Genomic DNA, 25,738 nt, shown 5'->3' on the forward strand with positions numbered 1-25,738 from the left:
ACATCCTGACTTAAATCTCTTTACAGCCCTGTGAAGTAGGTAGGTACCATCCCTCTTTAGAACACAGAGCGCTTCAGAAACCTCCCAGTCACACTGATAGAAGGGGTGTGACTTCAGGCATCTGGTTCTAGAGCAGGGAAACCCTGGAGTTGTGTTGCCTTTACTGCATGGAGACACTGGGACGTGGCGTCTTCAGCAGCTTAAGGGAAGCCCTGTCCTTCTAGCCTGGACCCGAAGGACCAGAAGGGTAAGCCTCAGTTAGGAGGTGAGGGTACCACACTGAGCTCTCCAAGGCCATGGCCCCCAAAGCCAGGACCACATACAATTTTGCTGAGCCCTATGCACTCCGGCCTTTGTGTGTCCCTTCCTTTATTAAAATATATGTATATATATGTATATATATATATATATATATACACACATACACACACACATATATGTATATATGTGTATCTATATGTATACACATATGCTATATATACTCATTCATTCTATTTTATGACTGCATCTGCGTCTGTATGAAGACGAGTATAACCCAGGCTGGATTCTATTTTGTTTCTCAGATTTTAACACAGGCCCTGTGCCAACTTGTGCCTAACGGATAAGCCTTTCGGGTTATCCAGAGCCTCTGAGAGTGAAGCAGGAGCGGATGTTGCGGACCCCTAACCGGCCTCTGTCTCCACAGGTCCCGCAGCGGATGGCGGTGGCCGAGGGCGCTCCCGAGGACGGCGGCGGCGGCGCCCCGGGCGTGTGGGGCGCCTGGGGCCCCTGGTCCGCCTGCTCGCGCAGCTGCAGCGGCGGCGTGATGGAGCAGACGCGACCCTGCCTGCCTGGCTCGTACCGCGCACGCGGCGGACCGCCGCCCGGAGCCCCCGCGCGCGCCTTCGCAGGCCACGTGGTGTCAGCCGTGCGTACGTCGGTGCCGCTTCACAGGAGCCGCGAGGAGCCACGCGCCCCCGCCAGCCTCAACTACAGCCGCCAGGGTCCGGCGCAGCGAGGTAGCCGGCACCCGCAGGCCCGGGGCCGCGAACCCACGGCGGAGAGAAGGTACAGGCCCTCCCGGCCCCCGCGCGCCCGCCCGCCACCATCCCTGTCCCTGTCCCTGCCCCAGCCCGGATGTGCCGCGCGCGCTTCTCTTCATCCGAGATTGCGCGGTTAATGCCTTGCTTCTGCCAGAGGGGGAGGAATTCTTGGCTCCACAGATCTCCTTCCATCCTTTGATTTATTTTGCAGCCTTTTAAAGCGTTGAGGCCACTCCCACCCCCTCTGTGATTCTGAATTGCCTTCTAAGTGAAGCTGAATTTCAGAATGCCCTTAGGCTCAACCTTAGGGAGGCCCTGCGGAGGGTTGAAAGAAAGCTACCTGGAGCCGGGAGACGTCTGTCCTAGTGCTCTGCTAGTGTTGGGGGAAAGGGAGATTCCTGGCCGCAGGACGTGTGGATTTGAGCTGAGGACACAAAACAAGGGGCCTTTTAACCCAAGAGCTGACATGAGTTTGGAATCCTTGAACAAGTTAAGTGTCTGGAGTCTAACTTGCTCCCAGGCTGTAGGTTTCAGGATTCTATGAACTTTTATACAAAGTTTCTCCAAAGTATTTTGAGTGAACACACAACTTTGAGGATATGTCTAATTAAAGACCTGGACATATTTTGTAGTCTTAATAAAATATGAACCTCAGAAACGGCATACTGGCATCAGAATAGTTGTATAGCTCTCAAAAGCCTCGGGTGGCTAGGCTAGCATAAATATGCCAAAGTAGACAGTGCCCATGGAAAGGTAGGAGTATAGAGGCTGGGAAGAGCTTGTCAGTGAATTAATCAACCAACATTGACAGATTATTCAGCATCGATTCAGCAGTATCTGTTGGGCGCCCGAAGTCCATGATAGATTCTGAGAGAATATTCATATGAAAGCAGTAACAATAACAACAAACATTTACAGGAAGAACAAAAAGTGTAAGCTATGCTCGCTGTGCTTAAGAAATACATAATTTAGTGGCTAAGCCCAGTTAATGCCCATCCCAAGCAGGGCACGAACATATCAGGTGGGCGGCCTTGCAGTTCAGACATTAGCACCGATGGCCACCCTTCCCCACTGTGGCTAACGCTGCCTGAATCCTTCTCAGCTGCCAGCCACCTGGAGGTGGAGAGGAGGTGCAACCCATCCACCCTTGCCAGCCACACATACTCTCTTGACCTGGTCATTGGGAGTTTGGAGAGAGGGGATCATTTCACAGAGAAGGTGCTTTGGCCGAATTCTGAATGATAAGTCAAATCTGAGTTGATAGAAGGGAGAGTTCTGAGGACTGGTGTGTCATGTCAGTGGGAGAATAAAAGAGAGACCAGCTGGGAGAGGATGATTCCTTCTTTCTCTCTTCCTGCATATAGACCTGAGGACCCTCCAACGTCGCTCTGGGACTGAGGGGCTGCTACTTCTAAAGCCAAGGGTTTGACATGTGTTTTCTCTCTTCATCCTGACCACAACCCCATAATAACATAGCTCTCCAGTCCCTTATCTGAAATGCTTATGGCCAGTGCATTTTAGAATTCAGAACTTCTCAGAGTTTAGAAAGGTAATGTTAGGGCATGTTTCACGTGTTAATGACATTCCTTCCGTGGCATGGGGCAGCATGCCATCATCAAACACCTTATTACTGCTGCAGTGAAACATACGCCGCAACTATTGAGCTCCTGCGCCTCAACTAGAGAGCCCGTGTGTTGCAAACTATAGAGCCCACACACCCTGGAGCCAGTGCGCCACAGCTAGAGAGAGAGAAAACCTGCACGCTGCAACTAGAGAGAAGCCCGAGTCCGCAACGAAGAGACCGCATGCTGTAAGGAAAGATCCTGCATGCCTCAACAAAGATCCCGTGTGCCACAACTAAGACCCGACACAGCCAAAAAGATAAGGAAAATAAATAAATTTAAAAAATAAATATTAAGAAAAAGAAAGACAAAAACTTGGTTTTCAAAACTTTTGGTTTCAGAATTGCAGATTTATAACAGCTAAAGTTTATTGAATGCCTATTCTGTACCAGGCACTGTTCTTGTCCCTTTGCACTGACAACCCTATGAGACAGATGCTAATATCATCCGCATTTTAGAGGTGAGGAAACAGAGGCCCAGAGAAGGGGAGTAACTTGCCCAAGGCCACACAGCTAGTCTGTGAAGAGTTAGGATTGGAACCCAGGCAGTCCTGGCTCTAAGGACCTAATGAAGTATTGTTACACGTGAGGCTCTAAGGTCCTAAGAGGTTAAATGACTGCTCAGATTCCTAGAGCCATGGGAAAGCTGAGATTTGAAGGTGCTGTTGATTCCCAGATCCCTGGAGTACTAGGGACTTCTCTTCCAGCCTCTGTGGTTGAGAACCAACCTAGGAGAGCTGCCTAGGGAACAGGCTCAAGTTGGCTGCAGGCCTGGGCTGCAGACATTCCAGCCCATGTGTTTTGGCAGCAGGAATTTTTTTTTCTTCTAACTTATTGACAAGGGGCCAGTTACTGTTTACTATGAAGTTCCTACAAGTTTCTATCATGCTCTTGTAATTTGACAGTTTTAGATGAAACACTCCAAATATTAACCTGGAAGACCTGCACTGCTGACAAATGTCGAGCTCTTCCTGGCTGATGAAAATCACATTTGCTTATATTTATTAGTCATTAGGAACTTGCATAGTATATGTGACCCCAGAAGGCATGTCAGTGTGTTCTCTGGATGGCTGTCTGCCCCACTCTCTGTTTCAGGTTTGAGATTTGAGGCGAAGGCTCTCGGGAGCTTAGATGTTTAAGAAACTGTTAGGTTGTGATACTAGGCAACTGAAAACCTAATTGGAGCCAGATAACAAATAAAACAAAATAATTCCACCTTCTAACAAATATTTATTAAGCATCTACTATGTTGTAAGGCCCTGGACAGACAAAAAGGTATAAAAACCAGGTGAGGGATCCTCCAGGCTCTCTCTTACTGACAGGCTAGAGCAGCTGTTTGCAAACTTAACTATTTTTTGAAGCATAAGAATCCTTTCTGCAAAATCAGCCTTAGGTAGAGGCTCAGTCTGTCACACAGACAAAAGCTGAGCTGCTCTGGTGGAAGCCTCAGAGGCATTGCTATGGCAACCCAGGGTCTAGATCCAAATGCAGCAATGGTTTTCAACCTTGGTTGACCATCAGAATCCTTTGTCCATCTTTTAGAAGTCTTGACACCCTGGTCACATCCCAAGTGAACATCTGGATCTCTAAGGGTTGTGTCTGAAGATCTGTATAATTCCAATCCAGCCAAGGTTGGGAGCCATTGATCTGGAAGTACCTCTTTGGAACCTCAAGGTTCTGTGGAAAGTAATTTGGGAATCAGTCTTGTCCAGCAGAATTTTCCAGCTTTGGCGAGAATGTATCAGAGTCACTTGCAGTGGGGTGGGGAAGCTTGTTAAAAGTAGAGTTGCCCAGTCTCCACTATCTCCCCTGCCTGATGGGGATTCTGTTCAGTAGATTTGTACTGTGACCTGGGTAGCTTTATTTTAAATGATTCTGATACGCTCCAGAGTTTGAGAACCACTGCTCTAGAAGGTTGGAAAAGGCATGTGTGTAAATGCCTTCCAGATAAGGCAGGGGGCTGAAATAGTAATCGTAATGATACTGGCTACCGTTTTGGATCCGTCTCACGTACAGGCACTATGTCAAATGCACTGTGACGTTTACAGTTCACACAGCCCTATGAGGCCGATGCGGTTGTTCACATTTTACAGATGAGGAAGCAGACTCGGAGGAATGAAGTGACTCACTCAACATCACCCACTTCAGAAGCAACAGAACCAGAGTTTGAAGTAGGTCTGTCAGAGTCCAGCACTAAAGTTCTTTTCTCTGAAATGAGTATTTTTGAAAAGGGTATTTTGAAAGTGAGGCTGCTCACTTCCAGCAGGTGTGGTCCGGAAAAGCTGCTCGGAGGTTGGATATCTTGAGACACGTCTTGAAAAGTGGATGAGATTTGGTAGTCAAGGTTTAAAATGAACTGCATCTCTTCCTTGCGTTGTTCAGCTCTCTTACCCAGGGAAATCTTTGCATCTAGTCCTGGGTACCAGGGCAGTTCAAAAAAAATTGGAAGCCGTGGTCCTTGTCCTTGACAATGAGGTAGTGGATAAGTGGCAAACTCACAAAACACTACAAGGGCCAGAAAACAGTTGACATGTGGCCAGAGTTCAGGAAGATGGGAAATCTTTGTGGGACGGAACAGTCAGGGAATACTGCACAGAACAGGTAGGATTTGAACCTCACCTTGATGAATAAATAGAATTTACTTGGCTGGAATAGATCTGGAAACTTCTTGAGTCCACTTGCTCCCACATCAGACTTTTGTCTCATTAAAACACGCACATTCACCCTCTAAAAAACCTTAGAAATCATGTCAGTACTGATTGGAGCTCTCCCAAGGATCCTAAAGTTATTTAACCTCTCTGAACCTCAGGGGCTTCATCTTTCAAATAAGGATAATAATACTATCTATCATATGGGATTGTTGAGTAATTAAATGAAATAATATATTGTCTGGTCCATAGTAGGTGCTCAATAAATTGTAGCTTTAATGCCATTATGAATTTAGAGGCTGAGCGGTAGCGTGTTGGAGAGTTCCAGTTAGAACTCTTATTCTGCAGGGAGGATCAGGTGGAGAACTAAGACCACAGAGGAAGACAGGGAGTCGGGAACTGAGGACTAGTCCAGGAGGGCAGGACTCTGGGCAGCACAGTCTGGGTGCAGCCAGGATCCCAGGGCCTGGGCACCCTTCCCTGTGCCCTTTCCTGATGTAGCCTGCTCGGAAAAGGCCTCCACAAAGGTGGCCTTCCCTGGGATTTCGTCAGAGCAGTGGCAGCCTGGGGAGGCTCAGGCCTGGGGGACTGCAGCCTGCAGGTCTTGGCCAGCAGATTCCAGAAGCATTGCACCAAGTCCTACCTCTCTCCATGTCCAGGGCTGTGTCCCTGGAATGGCTAAAGGGAGAGGGGTGGGCGGGGGAGGCATTTAGGTGAGTCGGGAAGCAGTGCAGCAACTCAGACCTGTGAAATTAAAGCCAGTCCTCAGTAGGAGAGGCTTCTGGAAAAGGATTATCTGGATTTCTGGAAAAGGATATCCGCAGACTGGAGGGAGGCCCAAGGAGCCCCTGCTATGGTAGGACCTTCCCTCTCGTAACAGCAAAACCAAACAGATTTCCCGTTCCTGAAATGTCTAGTGATAGCGGCACCCAAAGAGAGGTCCTGCTGCCCGGAGTTCAAGTACCTAAGCTTACAGAACCTGTTGTAAATACCTGCTGGCCAGTTTCATTCAGCTTCCACAAAGACAGGAAATGAGAGCAGCGTCCACTACTATTTGAGGACCACTTCAGGTACCTTTGTCATAGCTTTCGTTGCCAAAGAGCCCGCTAACAGGCAGACATTCCTCCCCGTGGGCTTCCTCGTGACCCAGTTTTCCTGATCATTATGCGTGGGAACCAGCTGGGGAATCTGGGGAATGGGATGCTTGATGGCTTTAATTCAGAGATATTCAAGATAGGGAACGCCCTCCCGCAGTTGGCATTGCCAAGTCGAAAACTGTCATCTACTGGAGACCATTGTAGGAGCCGGGGGCTGGAAATTCACAGCTGTGAAAATCATGGTCATTGTTTCCATTGGGTGGAGTGTGTCATATCCCTCAGGTGTGAGAAAGAGGTTGTAAAGAGTGGGCTTCCCAGAGCCTCGGAGCAAGTAGAGTGAAGTTTCCTTTGGGAGGTAGTCTGGCTGGATCAGCCATTCTGTTGCCCAGGCTGTGCAGACTGCTCTCAGCAGCAGTTTGTGGCCAGTTCTCAGTTATTTATTTTTTTTCTTTGAAATATTGGTCTTTATTTGTTGTCAGTCTTTTAAGCAGACCTTCTGATGACAGGGGGCAACGGGAGCTAACCCATCCCGAGAGGCTGCACATTGCGTGCCGGTGAGGAGCTCAGCCCTGGTGTTGACGGGTCTGGGTTCTCGGCCCAGTTCTGCCCCTTGCTTGCTGTGTGTCCTGCGGACACCGCTTAACTTTTCCCTGATGAGGATAATAACACACCTGCTTCGTTGGGTTGCTGTGAATTGGATAATTCATACGAAGTGTTTAGCATAGTGCAGGGGCTACTCATGAGCCCTCGGTAAAGGTGTCAGAATGCCTTCCACGTGCCAGGCCCATTGGCAGGCGTTTTTTTTTTTTTTTTTAAAGAAGATGTTGGGGGTAGGAGTTTATTAATTAATTTATTTATTTTTGCTGTGTTGGGTCTTCGTTTCTGTGCGAGGGCTTTCTCCAGTTGCAGCAAGCGGGGGCCACTCTTCATCACGGTGCGCGGGCCTCTCGCTATCGCGGCCTCTCTTGCTCCAGACGCGCAGGCTCAGTAGTTGTGGCTTACGGGCCTAGTTGCTCCGCGGCATGTGGGATCCTCCCAGACCAGGGCTCAAACCCGTGTCCCCTGCATTAGCAGGCAGATTCTCAACCACTGCGCCACCAGGGAAGCCCCGGCAGGCGTTTTATATGTGGCATTTTATCATATCTTCATCCCAGTTTTGTGTGGCAGACTTATATTGTTCCATTCGTGGTAGACAAACTCGAGGGTCGAAGAGAAAATGTCAAGTTCAGGGTCACACAGAAGGCAGGCAAGAGAATCAGGGTTTAAACCCATCTGTACTTACCATGTTCATCTCAGACTTGCCCTTCTAGAGGGCCGTTTTCAAAGTTAAAGGTAACACTCACGAATTAAGCTAAGTTTGATAAACTAATACTTCTCTGTTTGAGATGAAAAACAAAAATTTTCTCCAATACTTACCCCATATATAACATGGACATAGATATAGATATAGATGATATAGATATAGATATAGATATAGTAACACTGAAACCGTCTCCGCCATGAACTCCAAAGTCTGTGTGGGATCCCAGGAGAAATACCAACTAGCCACAGTCAACATCTGGCCATGCAAAACTTTCACATGAAGGTATTTGCTTTTAAAGGCTGCCTCGGATCACAGGGCTTAATTCATAGAGATGACCTAGGCATTACCTTGTTGTGTTTAGTTTTCATTTTAATTCAGTCAACGTTCCTTGTGTATTTGCTGTGACCCAGGCCCTGTGCTAAACACAGACGGGATAGACAGGTGAAGGAGGTGTGGTTTTCAAGGACCTCCACGCCTAATAAGGAAACAGCTCAGGGATAAACACCAGAATGCAGTGTAGTGAGTATTCTACCTGTGGGGTGCGCAGAGGGCTGTGGGAACACAGAGGTGGAGCTAATCCTTGGAGAATTAAGATGACTCGGTTGGTGGAAGTCCTTCCTTGCAGGGTGAGTTCGCATTACTCAGGGGGGAAAGAGGTGGGGAGTACTTGGTATGGATGGGAGATGGCAGTGGTTTGGTGACACAAGAGGAACAAGAAAGTCTCCTTGTCCTCAAGGAGTGCATGCTGGTGGGGTGGGAGAAGAAGACAAGCAAACAGACACTTAAAAGACCAAGTGCTCTCTTAAGAGAGATGCTCAGGGTGTGAGGAAGGAAGGGAGGGGAAGAAGGAGGACCAGGGAGCCAGAGAAGGCTTCACAGAAGCAGTGATGACTGAGCTGAGCTCTGAAGGATTTTAGCAGAGAGGAGGGCATTCCCCCAAAAAAACAAACTGCGAAGGCTGACCCCTGGAGACATGGTGAGCCTATCATGTTCTGGAAGTTCTAAATGGTCTGATGGGGCTGGAGCACAGGCTGTATAGGAAGGCGTGTGCAAGCGAGACCAGGAAAGTCCACAGGCTCCTTTCCAAGGAGGGATTAGTAAGCAGTCCTAAGGGGATTGAAATAGAATTTCTTCGAGAGAGGCAGTCCCGGTAAACATGGATAACCGGCACATTTTCATCTTAAAGCAAGATGATGTCTCCATGGTATAGTTGGTCTAAATCTCTTCTTAGTGCCCTTGTGATTTTACAAGCATTTGGCTCTGCTACCCTCCTCCCCCAGCCCCGTCTCCGTAAAGCGCGTGAAGCTGGGGTTTACTGCCGGGGAGCTTGGGCTTGATCCTCTAGTTTTGCAGTAGGTCTTTTAGTTTCCTATTGATGCTGTAACACTGACCACAAAGTTGGTGGCTTAAAGCAGCCCACATTTATTCTCTTACAGTCTGGAAGTCTGAAATCACGGTGTCGGTAGGGCTGTGTTCCTTCTTGGGACTTCAGGGGAGGATGTGTTTCCTTCCCTTTTCCAGCTTGTGGAGTCGGCCTGCCTTCCTTGGCCAGAGGGCTTTTCCTCCCATCACTCCACCCTCGTGCCTCTGTCATCTCACCTTCTCTAACTCTTATCCACCCGATCTCCTCCTTATAAGGACCCTTGTGATTACATGGCACCCACTCAGATAATCCAGGATAATTTTCTCATTTCAAAATCCTTAATCACATCTGCAAAATCCCTTTGCCACTGAAGGTAACATTCCTGGGGTTCCGGGGATTAGGATGTGGGCATCTTGGGGTTGGGGATGGGGGAGCATTATCCAGACTACCATAGTGTACTTGCGTTTTGGAGGGTCTTAAAAATACCCTAGTAATAGGACAGTTTCTGTGCTAGCAGGACCACCAGCCATTTCCCCGCATCATGTCTGGTAATCGTCTATGGGAAATTCAGCAGTGCCGTTTCCCAGTAAAAAGAAGAGGAAAAACCACGCATTCCCCCATTGCACCCTTCTGTGCTCTGCTTTGGACATGCGGTGTTAATCAAGGACAGTGATAATGAAGTTAAAGATAATAGACGCCCAAGGCAGCTGGCGTAGGATAAAGAACTCTGTATTCCAGTCCAGAGTCCAGGGTCCAGTCCCCAGCTCTCACGAACACTTTGATCTTGGGGAAGTCACCTCATTTCTCTGAGCCTTAGTTTACATGTTTGTAAAACAAAGGGATTTTATCCATTCATTAAGGTCTCTTGCCTGATATTGATGTGTTATTGAGGTCCGATTGCTCTTTTAAATGCTCCCACCACCCTTCTGCCATCCCGAGTGATGGAAAGACGGTGGCTGGGAGACACAGCTCTCGGACCTGTTTTCCAACACGCTCTGGAATGCGACGGCTTTTCTCCTCTCTAGATGCATCCACATCATCACCCTCTGTTCAGACTTCTGCCCCATCACAGAGTTTTTCTTAAAAGTGCTGTCCATATGTCTGACGTCTTCTTCTTGGTCTCCCACTGGGCTTTGGCCCTTTTCTGTTGGAAGCACTGGTAGTTCTTGCCTTGGAAAAGCCCTGGGCTGGGAGTCATTAGACCCCACTTCCTGTCTCATGGCCATGATTTGCTAGCTGGATGACCTTTGGGAATCAATCTAATCTATAAAATCTGGATAATTATTTGTCCTCTGTCTTCCATAGAGGCCTGCTGAGAGGGTCAGATGAGGTAACAGCTGTAAAAGTACTTTTAAAATATAAGACACTGTTCAAAACCAACATGGCTCGATTATTTTATTATCATTGACCAGATCACCTTTGGGTTTCAGAGCCTTGAGTCTTTTTCTGTAATTTCTAGCCTATGCGTGTACATGCGTGTGTGTGTGTATGCATGTAGCGTATGTATGTGTGTGCATGTGTGTGTGTTTGCTTGAAAGGTCCTTTCATTTCGAAACGGGACAGACAGGATCAGGCCTAGGTCACAGGCTGTCCCATCCTTTCCCACCTCCCCAGGGAGCTGTCTCTGGCTTGTGCGTAAGAATCATTTGTTTTCTTAGCTCCTCCTTTCCTGTCCACTTTCTTGGAGGCCATTTGCATTTCATCATTAATAACTCTGGAGCAATATGTTATTTCTGTCCTGAGGGGCCCTGGAGCCAAGTGGGCCGCTTCATGATGTTGGATAGCAAGTTTTGCTGTTAATTAAACTTCACAAGGCCACATGCCATTTTCTTGACCCTCTGTCGAAACCTAGGGAGTCTTGTTACATACAGGCAAGAAACCACATGGCAAGAGAAGGGAAAGCTTTGGCGTTGTCTGTGTTTCTCCTTGGAAAACCTCCCTGGTGATCCTGGGCAGTTAGCAGAGAAAGCAGGGACATCCGTTTGAAATGCATACTCTATATTTTTGTTGTTGTTTGTTTTCTGCCTGCAAGGAAAGTTTTGTTTCTTTACCTTCTTTTGAAGCTGGGTTTCTACTTAGTCCCTGAATTGTTTGACAAGAAGTTACCTGTTGATGCTAACCAGATAAATGGTGTTTTAATACGCTTCGGTTTCTAAATCTGAAACCTCAACGTTTGCGGCAGAGCCGGGCTCACTGGTGTGTACACTTCTGCCTGTAGGTTAGGAAAGGTTGGAGCCAGATTTTAAGCTTGAGCGACTCTGCTTGCAGACAAGGCTCCAAAGAGCCCTTGTTCCTTTCTTGTGGCATTTCCTTAAGTGTCAGAAGTGTTTCATTAGTTATCAGAACAACGATCACATTTGCCATAAGAATGCTGCATTGAACCTCCTCCAAGTCATTCATAACTCCGGGTTCCAGAAGAGAGATGATGGGCTCTGGAAAAAACCGGACAACAATATGTGTGCCCCCAAAAGGGGATCTCCACCTTGCATCTGGGACCCCTAGGGCTTCTCCTTGGATGCATGCCTGGTGGCAGTCAGAGACGCCTTCGTGTAAGGATGGGAGGGGGGACACATCCTGTATGTGTCGGGTTACTGTCATCTCCTTTACTCACCCCCTCCCTGCACACGTTGCTAATTCAGTCGTAGTGAAGGCAACCATTTTTAAAGCACCTACTGTGTGCCACATCAGTCGCATATGTATTTGAGCCTTAAGCAGCCCCATGTTGCTGTTGAGAACACTGAGCTGAGGTAGAAAAATCCCCAGCGTCCTGCTCCTGTAAGGGGCGGCGTGGATCTGAGTGCAGTGTCGCCTGACCCCAGCCTCCCCACTCTTCCTACTCCGAGCCTATAATGTGGATCCAGGTAATTTACCAGGGAGAGAGTTTGGGGTACAAAAGCTGTGACCTCACTGTTGGTTTTCATGGCAAAGTACTAACAGCCCCTCAAGGGCTTTTTGAGTCCTCACTTTCTCATCCATCCATAGACCCTTTCTTGGGCATAGCGTTCTTTTAGCTCATCTCTGTTAATAGTAACAAGGGCAACCACAACCGATGTTTATTGAGGGTTTACTGTGTGTAACAGGCTGAGTGACAAACCCCCCACCACCCACCCAAAGGTATCAAGTCCTGTTCCCTGGAGCCTGAAAATGCTAACTTACCAAAAAAAAAAAAAAAGACTTTGCAGATGTAATGAAGGATCTTGAGATGGGGAGATTATCCTACATTATACAGGTGTAGGCCCTAAATGGAACCATGAGTGTCATTATAAGAGACAGGCAGAGAGGGATTTGACATCCAGACACACAGAGGAGAAGGGGATATGAAGACAGAAGAGAGAGAGATTTGAAGCTGCTGTTCTTGAAAATTGGAGTGACGGGGCCACAAGCCAAGGAATGCTGGCAGCCACCAGAAGCTGGAAGAGGCAAGAAAATAAGAGTCTCCCCTAGAGCCTCCTGAGGGAGCACAGCCCTGACAACAACTTCATTTCAGTCCATTGATACTGATTTTGAACTTCTGGCCTTCAGAACCATGAGAGAATACATTTCTGCTGTTTTAAGCCACCAAGTTGGTGGTAGTCTGTACGGCAGCTACAGGAAACTAATGCACCATGTTGAAGGCTTTGAGCTAAACCTCTAAGAACTCTTCACGTGCAAAGTAATCCATATTATCCTTTTTTTTTTTTTTTTTTTTTAATACGAGAAGAACACTGCACTTAGATGAAGTGATGAGCCTTGGGGCCCAGAGCTAGTAGGCTGTAGAACAGGGATTTGAACCAGAGCTTGGCTCTAAGCCTCTGCTTTTAATCACTGTGTTCTTCTCTCTTCCTGTCCCCTAGACTTATTTCTTGGCTTAATGCCCCCTACGTCAGGCCTAGGTCAAGATCAGACCTTGCCCCAGGAACTTCCTTTTCCTCTTTGCAGTCTGACTTCCAGGCATGCATTATTTTCTTTTTTCCCTCATGAATCTTTTTCTTATAAAAGGATTTAGTCCTCCATGGGCCTTGTGGATCCAGCCGCAGTTAGCTAAGATTTCCTTTTCCTTGGTGATTAGAACACATGGGCTAGTGCTGAAAATGTTTTCTTTCTGGATATGGAGGGAAACTAATTTCCCCCACCCTATTTTCCAATAAATGCTCATTCCAAACAGTCCTTCCCTGTAATCCTTCGTGAGTGGCATTTGTTATTTATAAGCTGTGCTCCCACTGCAGCTGTTTAAGCTCCTTAAGAGCTTACCATTTATTCATTCAGTAACATTTGTTAATATCTCCGTTATATACATTCACACAGACTTTCTAGCTTGGAAGGTTGTTTAATATTTTTTAGACTAAGTTTCCGTAGGTATAAAATAGGAATAATGACCCACTTTACTGTGCGCAGGGTTAAATGGATAACATGCATAAAACATTTGGCAGGTGTTCAATAAATTACTGTGATCTGAATACTGAATTTATTTAAGTACACAGTGCCATTTTGGGGGATGGAGTAACATCTAGGACAAATCCCTTTTTCCTTCAATTAACTGAGGGTGACAGACCTGTACCTAAAAAACTTCCTCTAACACAAAGAAGAAAGTTATGCATCATTTTTCACACCCGACCGTTATAATTGAAATATTTCATATTTATAATAAAGAAAAAATGAAGTGATATATGGCAAGTGGGTACACAGAAAGTGGTACATGTAGAAGCTCAGACTGGGGAGACATTCAGAATATGAGAGAAATACCATTGCTTCCTCCGTGGGCCTTTCACATAAAAGATGCTCAAGAAATGTAAGTTGCATTATCATCATTATTACTGTTGCATTAATAAATTCAGCAGAACTTACAGAAAATAGTTCTTCAGTTTGCTTCAACCTGCTGGGGGCTCAACCTCTGGGGCAGAGAGCACTGTTTGAGAGTCCCCAGGGGAGAGGGGTTAGGAGCTCACGTTTGCTTGGCACCTGCCTGGCCAGGCACCTTGCCCCACTCCAGTCTCATTTGGTTTCCCCTAAGCCCCTGAGTCACGCAGGGCTGCTCAGGCTCAGATCACAACACACACCAGCAACAGGTTTGATTCCCAAGGGGGCTCCTCTCAGTTACGCTGGAGAAATGAATGCATTTACTGTTCTTCCGTGCAAAGCCAGCGCCGTACCTCTCAGCCCCCGTTTGGCTGTCTGCCTCTGCAGTGACCTTCTGTGTCAAGGTTGCAGGCTGTGTGTCTCTCTCCTTGGGGACAGTGCAGCTGTCATGGTAACCACAATTCTGGAGCATCCACAAAGGCTAGGCCCTTTACCTTCATTATTTCATCAACACCCCCCCAGTGGCCCTTATTCCACCCCTTGGGGCCCACACCGCACAAGGCACCTGGAGATCAGCCCTGGAAACCCAGGATCACTCAGATGCGCAGTGGCACCAGTGAGCACTGTGGTGACTTGTTCTTAGGGATACTTGGCTGGCTTTCAGACACCATCCTTTAGACAAGGGGAAGCAGCCTGATGGCGAGGTCCACATCAAAGTCTAATTCATCTCCTGGGATCCTTGTCCCAGAAGAACTGGGTCCGTTCTGAAGGCTGTTTTATATTTGGGGGTGTGTGTGGGGACAGCGCTATGGTCCTTGCCTTCTGGGAGGCCAGCGGTTGGGTTGGGTCACTGAGGGTAGGGTCTTGAGGCTTGGCTTCCTGGTGCAAAGAGGGCCTTTTAAACTCAGAGTCTCTCCTTTCTGCTTTCTTCGCTAGATTGCTTGCCTCTTGAATCATTCGTCACTTGCCCCTGTGTCCTTCCTCCCTCTCTCCCTCCTGCCTCTCCCCCCCACCCTCAACCATGTATAAGCCTTTGAGATCCTTCTTCCCTGAAGGTTCAGAGCAAACCTATCAGCTGATTGTTACGCTGGTCTTTAGATCCAGACCTTGAATACTTTCCGGGGAGCAGATGTGGTTAAACCAGCTAATGCGTGTGACAGTGTGTACCACCCGGTCGACAGACAATCAAGAAAGCTTTTGTTTTCCTCATCTTAATTTTTATTTCCCTAAGTGGTCAGATTTTTGCCTCTTATCTTCTGCAGACACCAGAGAATTTATTGCCTGGAACAGCTCTGGCAGGACTTTCAGTCTTCTGAACTTCTAAGAAGACATATGCACTCAACCTAAACCATTTGCTCACAGCCTCTTTGAACTTAGCACATTCTATCCTCTCTCCCTTTGGCAGGTGATCACAATGGAACAGGGCAAGTGTTCGGAACACAGGGCTCTCGTTCCAGCTTTGAGCTGCAGACTCCTTTCCCTCCAGCTTGCCTTGGATCACGAGGCCTCCTGGTGAACGCAGGTTTCTGTTCTTCAGCTGCTGTTCCCTTCCATTCTCCCTCCCCTCGAATTTGAGCATTAAGGTCTCTCTAGGTGGCCACTGGCTACTGATTTTTAATTTCACCAGCTCCCTTTGCTTCCCACCCAGAAGTGTGGGGATGCCTTGACTTCTTGCTTATTGGAACTTAGAGCCTTTATATCTCTACTGATTGATCCATAGAGGTAACCTTTACTGACCCACTGGTAAGAAATGCTGAGCAATTAACCTATGGTCTCTAACAGGTGCTATTTCAACAAACATTCACAGAGTGCCTCTGGGTCAGACCCGCTGCTAATTTCACGGATTACACACACAGGAATAAGACACTGACAAGACCTGTCCCCAAAGACTAGAAGACTTGTGGGGAAGCCAGACCTTTTACTTACCAACGTTACCAAGATACAGTGTTAATGCCATTGGCAGAGGGGTGTGCAGACTGCAGAGAGCACTAACTGTGTGGGGACCACTTGGGGGAAGCATACAGGCGCTGATGTTTATTTTGGGCCTGGAAGGCTGTACCAGTTCAGAAGTCGGTAGGTAGAGTAGAATTCCAGGCCGGCCCTTAGAGGCACAAGAGCTCAGTGTGTTTGGGAAATGTTGAGTGATCCTTTATGCCTGGGAAGTGTAGGGTTGGCGGCAGGAGACGGGGGGGAGGATGAAGACTGGAGTTGAATTTGGGAAGAGAGACTGAGACCAGATGATGAAGGACTTAACGTGGCATCAAACCAAACGTGCCTTAAAACCGTCTATGTTTGGACTTTATTTTCTAGGCAGAGATGAGCCATGAGTGTTTTTTGAAACAGAGGGTAATGACCAAGGGCTATGTTTACGAAAACAAATCTGGTGGAAAGAGAAGTCAAAAGGGCATGAGGGTCCTGACCCTGACTTGGGTACCTCATGGATGGGGATGCTGTAGACAACCTGGGAATACGCACTGGGTGTTTGTCATCACTGTAAATACTGGATTGGATGTCACAGAACCAGTGCTATTCCTTACCTAGGCTATGTTGCCCAAGCACATCCAGACTCCAGAGAAGCTGGGCACAAGGCTGGTGATGGCCTTCGTTGATCTAAAATCTTCTGGGAGTGTATGACTTTTCAGTTATTGACAGTGACATTTCAGAAGAATATTCTCTCCCCTAACTATTTCTGTCCCTTCAGTCTTTGGGGATTACAGCTTCTTTATAAGTGGGTATTTTGTGTCCAGTTGAAATGTCTGCATATTTAAGTATTAAGTTTTGTGACCTGTATTCTCTTTGTGACGTTGTGTATACAGCAGACAAAACCTTTAAGGAGAGTTCCGACTGGGGATTTCTGCGTTGGCTTCTTAAGATCCTCCCCACATCCGTAAACAGCCACATTTAAAAAAAATTCAGTGGAACAACAGTTACGATCTCACCCAATAGGTGGGACTTTTATTGCTACATAGAGGGATAATTCATGTATTGGAAATTAAACACAGAGAGTAAGGGGAAGGGGAGATTTTCCTTCCTTTGGCAATCATGGTTTGAGCCATTCCTTCATTTGTTATTTCAGTTTTTCAACAGTTATTGAACACATACTCTATGCGGGCCGTTGTACTAGGTTCTAAGGATATAAGACAAGTAAGACATACCCCCTGCTCTGAAGGAGCCTACAGTCTGGTAAACTAAGGCAGACTAAAGAAATCGGCATAATAAAAGGTTGTTGTGCTGTGACAATTACATGGGGTCCAGTGGAAGGACAAAAGGGAAGGACATGGATGCAATGGAGTGAAGGGTTGAGCTGGGGTTCGGACCAGGAAAAGCTTCATGGGGGAATTAATGCTTCAGCTAAGTCCTAAAGAGCGAACAGATAGTTGTAGAAAATGGTGGTGGGGAAGGCAGCCTGGAGGAGGAAACAGCATAGCCAGAGCATATGGAGAAATAAATTGGGTTGTTCTGTTGGGAAACTCCAAGAAGTGTAGTGTGGGTGGTCCACGCAGTACCCAGGGTGTGACGAGCCATGTAGTGCAGGCTGGGTGACTGAGCCACGAAGTTTGAACTTAATATACAGGGATGAGGAGAACAGAAGAGCCAGTCGACTTCAGGGTATGGTGTGGTACTTGGGAGTGAAACAGAGCAGTGTGGCCCACAGACCAACAGCATCCCTTGGGAACTCATAAGAAATGCAGATTCTCAGACCCTACCCCAAATCTCCTGAATCAGACTCTTTGCAGGTGGGGTTCAATGGTCTGTTTAGATAAGACTTGCAGGTGATTCTGATGCTTGTTCAAGCTTGAGAACTACTGAGAAGGAGAGTATAGGAAGAACTAGAAAGAGAACCCTTTTGTGTCGTGGGGTGAAGATGATGAATTTGGGCTTGAACGTGTTGAGATGTCTGGGGGGATGTCTAGGTAGAGCAATTAAAGTGTAGTCCGAGGACCCACAGCATCAGTGTCCTCTGGGAGATGGTTACAAATGCAGAATCAGACCCCCACCCCCCGACCTCCTGAATCAGAAGCTGTAGTTTGACAAGATCTCCAGGTGACTTGCATGCACCTCACAGATGAGAAGCAGTGCTAGTCTAGAGGTTAGTTGGGTCCATGGGATTGATGCTCAAAAGAGGGGTCTGGGCAGGCAGTAGACACGTGGGTGTTGTCAGTTTCAGGTGGTAGTTGTAGGTGACACGCTTCAGGGTTCGTGTATAGAGCTGGGAAGAGGGAGGCTAGATGTGGTGTCTTTGCTTGAATCATCACACTGACTGGTCAGGATTAACATCACCAAGCTGCACAGCATCACACGTAATGAGCCCCTGGATGGTAGCCAGCCTGTTGTAAGAAAAGTGTTTTATGTGCTTCTTGCCCTTTCCAAAATGCTATTTGCAGCCATTTTCTCAAGAAACAACAATTTCCCCAGACATCCATAGTAGGTCATTGGAAGAACTGGGACCGGAACCTGCTGTCAGAACACTTACTGCCTTGTTCTTGTCATTGTGGGGGAGGGAGGCTCTGCACTTACTGATGTCGTCAGGCTTGGGAATGTGAATGAGCGGGAAAAAATATCACACATGATAGCTCATAGATCAATAAAAGTTTGTTAAAGGTTGTTGAAACAAATGATGGAAAATGAACGATCAAAACTGCTTTCAGATTTGAAAAATGCATTCCTGTTGGTAACCTCAATTTGACCTTTACAACATCACTGTAAGTAGATAAGATGGGAATTATTCATGCTCCCATTTTAAAAAAATAACAGCTTTATTGATATAATTAATGTACCATAAAATTCACCATCTAGAGTGTATAATTCAGTGGTTTTTAGCATATTCACAAGGTTGTGCAACCATCACCACTATCTAATTACAGAACATTTCCCACCCCAAAAAGAAACCCGTACCCTTTAGCAGTCACTGCCTGTTCTCCCCTCCCCCCCCCCCCAGCCCCTGGTAAGCGCTAATCTGCTTTCTGTCTCTATGAATTTGCTGTTTCTGGACATTTCATATAAATGGAATCATGCAATACGTAGCCTTTTGTGTCTGGCTCTTTTCACTTAGAATAGTGTCGAGGTTCATCAGTATTGTAATATATATCAGTACTTCATCTCTTTTACGGCTGAGTAGTAATCCAGTGTATGGATATGCTCTGTTTTGTTTATCCAATCATCAGGTGATAGGCATTTGGGTGGTTTCCATCTTGCGGCTATTACGAACAAAGCTGTTATGAACGTTCATGTACAAGTCTTTGCTTGGACATATGTTTCCACTTCTCTTGGGTATACACCTAGGATTGGAATTGCTGGGTCACACGGAAATACTGCATGTAACTTTTTGAGCAACTTCCAGATAGTTTTCCAAAGTGACTGCACTATTTTACGTTCCCACCAGGAATGCATGAGGGTTCCAGTTTCTCTGCATCCTCTCCCAACACTTGTTATTATTTGTTCCTTTTATTATAGCCATCCTAGTGGGTGTAACTCATTTAATAGGTAAGAAAATAGAGGGTACCTTTTTTTGCCAGAGTTTGTGGAGCTAGTAGATGGCCAAGCTTGAACTTTTTTTAAAAAGAGCAAATACGTATATGAAGCGTGCTCTGTGCAAGGCATTATTTAAGTCCTTTGCCCTTAAGTCGTTTATGTTTTACAACAACCTGGAAGGAAGGCACTATTATCATCTTTATTTATAAATGCATGCAGGGCCAGGACTGGACCTGAGATGCAACATTTAAGGAGACATCACAACCCTGAGAGTGAGTGTCTCCTTAAATGTTGCATCCTAAGTGCTTCAAAAAGCCTAGTGACTGGGGCTTCCCTGGTGGCGCAGGGGTTGAGAGTCCGCCTGCCGACTCAGGGGACGTGGGTTCATGCCCTGGTCCGGAAAGATCCCACATGCCGCGGAGCAGCTGGGCCCGTGAGCCATGGCCGCTGAGCCTGCGCGTCCGGAGCCTGTGCTCCGCAGCGGGAGAGGCCACAGCAGTGAGAGGCCCGCGTACAGCCAAAAAAAAAAAAAAAAAGCCTAGTGACTGACCCAAATTTCATAATTACCAGGTGGCAGAGCTGGGATTCAAACTCAGGAAACCTGGTTTCAGAGTCCAAGTCTAACCACTATGCTTTACAAACATCCATGTCCTTGACTTCAAACCCAGGCTTTTTCCATTTCTTTCTCAAGACCTAACTTTCCAAAATTAGCTAGAACTTTGACAAATGGGATATCCCAAGTAACATCCCAGAGACGGGTTACGGGGAGACTAAGCAGAACTAATCAACCTAACAGCCCCCAGGGCACCTACCGCGAGCACCCCTGGAAGGGTTAACTGGCTACACAGATCCTCTCGGCCACATCTGTGCTTATCCCAACTCCGCATAAATCTACCCAGTTCACGTCGGCTCCCTTGCAAGTGGCCAGATGGACTTTGTCCTGGTGGGGAAGAGGCCATTCCGAACCATCAGGATGATTAGCTCTGACCAGCCCGCTGTAAGGAAAACACACATTCTCCTGGCCAAGTGGGGATGAATCTGCGGCTTGTCCAAGTGTTCTGAGTCAAGGATTCAGAAATCATCTCTCTCACAAGCACACCCTACCTGGCTGCTCCTTCTCTGTAGTCCGTTTATCAGAATTAACTGGCCACTTGTTTCTGAATCATCCTCTTTCCGATGGTGCTGCTGTTCGGGTGGGTTTTGAATGGTTCTCTGGTTTAGGCAGAGTCTCCCACAAGGCAGTGTGAGTACGAAAATATACAGGTGCACGTGTATCAGTTACCCCCTCAGGGGTGATGGGCAGCCTTTGGAAATATGCTTACAGAAGTCATCAGCCAACTGTAGTAGGCTCTCCCTCTGCTTCCTCTGCTTTCCAATGGGTTCAGCACCTCTCACTGAGCTATAGCAGTGCAGCCCGGCCCAGAGCAGCAGATTTTTGTATATGTCACAAACTCAGAGGTTTTTAAAACAATTTTATAGCTGTCTTTCTCCATTAAGCATAATACATTTTATTGTTGAATTCTCACTCTTTTGTTTGGAATGTCAATTCTGTTCTTTGACTTTGTTCCTCAAGTCATGCTGGTGATGCTGGTCCAGAGTCATTGGTGTGTGGACCAGCATCACCAGCATCACCTGGGAGCTTGTTGGAAACTCAGAATCCTGGGCCCCACCCCAGACCTCCTGAGTCAGAATCTGACTCTCTCAACAAGATCCCTAAGCGATTCCTGTGCACATTCAGATTTGAGAAGCATCACTCCGTCTGTGTTTATTTCCATATTACCTTCAACTGGGAACTCCACCCAGTACTTTCTGTGAAGCTAGAATTTTTGTTAGGCTTTCAGGTCTTTAAAAAAAAAAAAGGCAAACACACACACAGAAATTCTTTCCTTCACTTTTTCATGATGTCATTCATTCATGTTACCTGGCCTGCCACAAGAAGAAAAAAGCAAATTACATCCAACATATATATATATCTATATATTTATATATAGAGATAGATATTTGTTTGTTTTAAGACTTTTTTGTTGTTGAATTTTAATCTAATTCCTTTCGAGATTGTTATCTTTCTGCAAGAATCTTTGCTAGCATTTCTTTTTTTTTGACATATTTATTAGACCATAATCGCTTTACAATAGTGTGTTAGTTTCTTCTTTATAACAAAGTGAATCAGTTATACATATACATATATCCCCATATCTTGCGTCTCCCTTCCTCCCACCCTCCTTATCCCACCCCTCTAGGTGGTCACAGAGCACCGAGCTGATCTCCCTGTGCTATGCGGCTGCTTCCCACCAGTTATCAGTTTTACATTTGGTAGTGTATATATGTCGATGCCACTCTCTCACTTTGTCCCAGCTTACTCTTTCCCCTCCCCGTGTCCTCAGGTCCATTCTCTAGTAGGTCTGTGTCTTTATTCCCATCTTGCCCCTAGGTTCTTCATGACCTTTTTTTTTTAGATTCCATATATATGTGTTAGCATACGGTATTTGTTTTTCTCTTTCTGACTTACTTCACTCTGTATGACAGACTCTAGGTCCGTCCACCTCACTACAAATAACTCAATTTCATTTCTTTTTATGGCTGAGTAATATTCCATTGTATATTTGTGCCACATCTTCTTTATCCATTCATCTGTTGATGGACCCTTAGGTTGCTTCCATGTCCTGGCTATTGTAAATAGAGCTGCAATGAACATTGTGGTACATGACTCTTTTTGAATTATGGTTTTCTCAGGGTAGATGCCCAGTAGTGGGATTGCTGGGTCACGTGGTAATTCTATTTTCAGTTTTTTAAGGAACCTCCATACTGTTCTCCATAGTGGCTCTATCAATTTACATTCCCACCAACAGTGCAACAGGGTTCCCTTTTCTCCACACCCGCTCCAGCATTTATTGTTTGTAGGTTTTTTGATGATGGCCATTCTGACTGCTGTGAGGTGATACCTCATTGTAGTTTTGATTTGCATTTCTCTAATGATTAATGATGTTGAGCATTCTTTCTTGTGTTTGTTGGCAATCTGTATATCTTCTTTGGAGAAATGTCTATTTAGGTCTTCTACCCGTTTTTGGATTGGGTTGTTTGTTTTTTGATATTGAGCTGCATGAGCTGCTTGTAAATTTTGGAGATTAATCCTTTGTCAGTTGCTTCATTTGCAAATATTTTCTCCCATTCTGAGAGTTGTCTTTTTGTCTTGTTTATGGTTTCCTTTGCTGTGCAAAAGCTTTTAAGTTTCATTAGGACCCATTTGTTTGTTTTTATTTCCATTTCTCTAGGAGGTGGGTCAAAAAGGATCTTGCTGTGATTTATGTCATAGAGTGTCCTGCCTATGTTTTCCTCTAAGAGTTTGATAGTGTCTGGCCTTACATTAAGATCTTTAATCCATTTTGAGTTTATTTTTGTGTATGGTGCTAGGGAGTGTTCTAATTTCATTCATTTACATGTAGCTGTCCAGTTTTCCCCACACCACTTATTGAAGAGGCTGTCTTTTCTCCACTGTATATTCTTGTCTCCTTTATCACAGATAAGGTGACCATATGTGCATGGGTTTACCTCTGGGCTTTCTATCCTGTTCCATTGATCTATATTTCTGTTTTTGTGCCAGTATCATACTGTCTTGATCACTGTAGCTTTGTAGTATAGTCTGAAGTCAGAGAGGTTGATTCCTCCAGCTCCATTTTTCATTCGCAAGATTGCTTTGGCTATTCGGAGTCTTTTGTGTTTCTATACAAATTGTGAAATTTTTTGTTCTAGTTCTGTGAAAAATGCCAGTGATAGTTTGATATCACTGTGATAGTTTGAATCTGTAGATTGCTTTGGGTAGTGTAGTCATTTTCACACTGTTGATTCTTCCAATCCAAGAACATGGTATATCTCTCCATCTATTTGTATCATCTTTAATTTCTTTCATCAGTGTCTTACAGTTTTCTGCATACAGGTCTTTTGTCTCCTTAGGTAGGTTTATTCCTAGGTATTTTATTCTTTTTGTTGCAATGATAAATGGGAGTGTTTCCTTAATTTCACTTTCAGATTTTTCATCGTTAGGAAAAATGATGTATAGGAAGGCAAGAGATTTCTGTGCATTAGTTTTGTATCCTGCTACTTTACCAAATTCATTGATTAGCTCTAGTAGTTTTCTGGTAGCATCTTTAGGATTCTCTATGTATAGTGTCATGTCATCTGCAAACAGTGACAGCTTTACTTCTTCTCTTCCGATTTGGATTTCTTTTATTTCTTTTTCTTCTCTGATTGCTGTGGCTAAAACTCTTGAAACTATGTTAAATAATAGTGCTGAGAGTGGACAACCTTGTCTTGTTCCTGATCTTAGTGGAAATGGTTTCAGTTTTTCACAATTGAGGACGATGTTGGCTGTGGGTTTGTCATATATGGACTTTATTATGTTGAGGCAAGTCCCCTCTATGTCTACTTTCTGCAGGGTTTTTATCATAAATGGGTGTTGAATTTTGTCGAAAGCTTTCTCTGCATCTATTGAGATGATCATATGGTTTTTCTCCTTCAATTTATTAATATGGCTTATCACGTTGATAGATTTGCATATATTGAAGAATCCTTGCATTCCTGGAATAAACCCCACTTGATCATGGTGTATGATCCTTTTAATGTGCTGTTGGATTCTGTTTCCTAGTATTTTGTTGAGGATTTTTGCATCTATGTTCATCAGTGATATTGGCCTGTAGTTTTCTTTCTTTATGACATCCTTGTCTGGTTTTGGTATGAGGGTGATGGTGGCCTCATAGAATGAGTTTGGGAGTGTTCCTCCGTCTGCTATATTTTGGAAGAGTTTGAGAAGGATAGGTCTTAGCTCTTCTCTAAATGTTTGATAGAATTCGCCTGTGAAGCCATCTGGTCCTGGGCTTTTGTTTGTTGGAAGACTTTTAATCACAATTTCAGTTTCAGTTCTTGTGATTGGTCTGTTCATATTTTCTGCTTCTTCCTGATTCAGTTTCGGAAGGTTGTGCATTTCTAAGAATTTGTCCATTTCTTCCTGGTTGTCCATTTTATTGGCATAGAGTTGCTTGTAGTAATCTCTCATGAACCTTTGTATTTCTGCAGTGTCTGTTGTTACTTCTCCTTTTTCATTTCTAATTTTATTGATTTGAGTCTTCTCTCTTTTTTTCTTGATGAGTCTGGCTAGTGGTTTATCAATATTGTTTATCTTCTTAAAGAACCAGCTTTTAGTTTTATTGATCTTTGCTATTGTTTCCTTCATTTCTTTTTCATTTCTTTCTGATCTGATCTTTACGATTTCTTTCCTTCTGCTAACTTTGCGGGATTTTTATTCTTCCTTCTCTAATTGCTTTAGGTGTATGGTTATGTTGTTTATTTGAGATGTTTCTTGTTTCTTGAGGTAGGATTGTATTGCTATAAACTTCCCTCTTAGAACTGCTTTTGCTGCATCCCATAGGTTTTGGGTCGTCGTGTTTTCATTGTCATTTGTTTCTAGGTATTTTTTTGACTTCCTCTTTGATTTCTTCAGTGATCTCTTGGTTATTAAGTAGTGTATTGCTTAGCCTCCATGTGTTTGTATTTTTTACAGATTTTTTGCTGTAATTGATATCTAGTCTCATAGCGTGGTCAGAAAGGATACTTGATACATTTTCAATATTCTTAAATTTACCAAGGCTTGATTTGTGACCCAAGATATGATCTATCGTGGAGAATGTTCCATGAGCACCTGAGAAGAAAGTGTGTTCTGTTGTTTCTGGGTGGAATGTCCTATAAATATCAATTAAGTTCATCTTGTTTAATGTATCATTTAAAGCTTGTCTTTCCTTATTTATTTTCATTTTGGATGATCTGTCCATTGGTGAAAGTGGGGTGTTAACGTTCCCTACTATGATTGGGTTACTGTTGATTTCCCCTTTTATGGCTGTTAGCATTTACCTTATGTACTGAGGTGCTCCTATGTTGGGTGCATAAATATTTACAATTGTTATATCTTCTTGGATTGATCCCTTGATCATTATGTAGTGTCCTTCTTGTATCTTGTAATAGTCTTTATTTTAAAGTCTGTTTTGTCTGATATGGGAATTGCTACTCCATCTTTCTTTTGATTTCCACTTGCATGGAATATCTTTTTCCATCCCCTCACTTTCAGTCTGTATGTGTCCCTAGGTCTGAAGTGGGTCTCTTGTAGGCAGGATAATATGGGTCTTGTTTTTGTATCCATTCAGCCAATCTATGTCTTTTGATTGGAGCATTTAATCCATTTACATTTAAGGTAATTATCAATATGTATGTTCCTATTACCATTTTCTTAAGTTTTTTGGGTTTGTTATTGTAGGTCTTTTCCTTCTCTTGTGTTTCCTGCCTAGAGAAGTTCCTTTAGCATTTGTTGTAAAGCTGGTTTGGTGGTGCTGAATTCTCTTGGCTTTTGCTTGTCTGTAAAGGTTTTAATTTCTCCGTCAAATCTGAATGA

At 45.1% G+C, this 25,738-nt stretch overlaps 1 protein-coding gene across 1 annotated transcript in view; it reads left to right on the forward strand.

Annotated features, from left to right (window-relative positions):
* Positions 1–25,738, forward strand: part of THSD4 (thrombospondin type 1 domain containing 4) — a 542,551-nt gene that overhangs the window by 58,327 nt on the left and 458,486 nt on the right. The window contains exon 3 of the mRNA XM_060153293.1: positions 686–1,047. Coding sequence (XP_060009276.1) covers positions 686–1,047 — 362 coding nt within the window. The remainder of the gene's footprint in view (positions 1–685; positions 1,048–25,738) is intronic.

The sequence above is a fragment of the Lagenorhynchus albirostris genome, chromosome 1 (genome assembly GCF_949774975.1).
Source record: "Lagenorhynchus albirostris chromosome 1, mLagAlb1.1, whole genome shotgun sequence".
Classification (NCBI taxonomy): Eukaryota; Metazoa; Chordata; class Mammalia; order Artiodactyla; family Delphinidae; genus Lagenorhynchus; species Lagenorhynchus albirostris.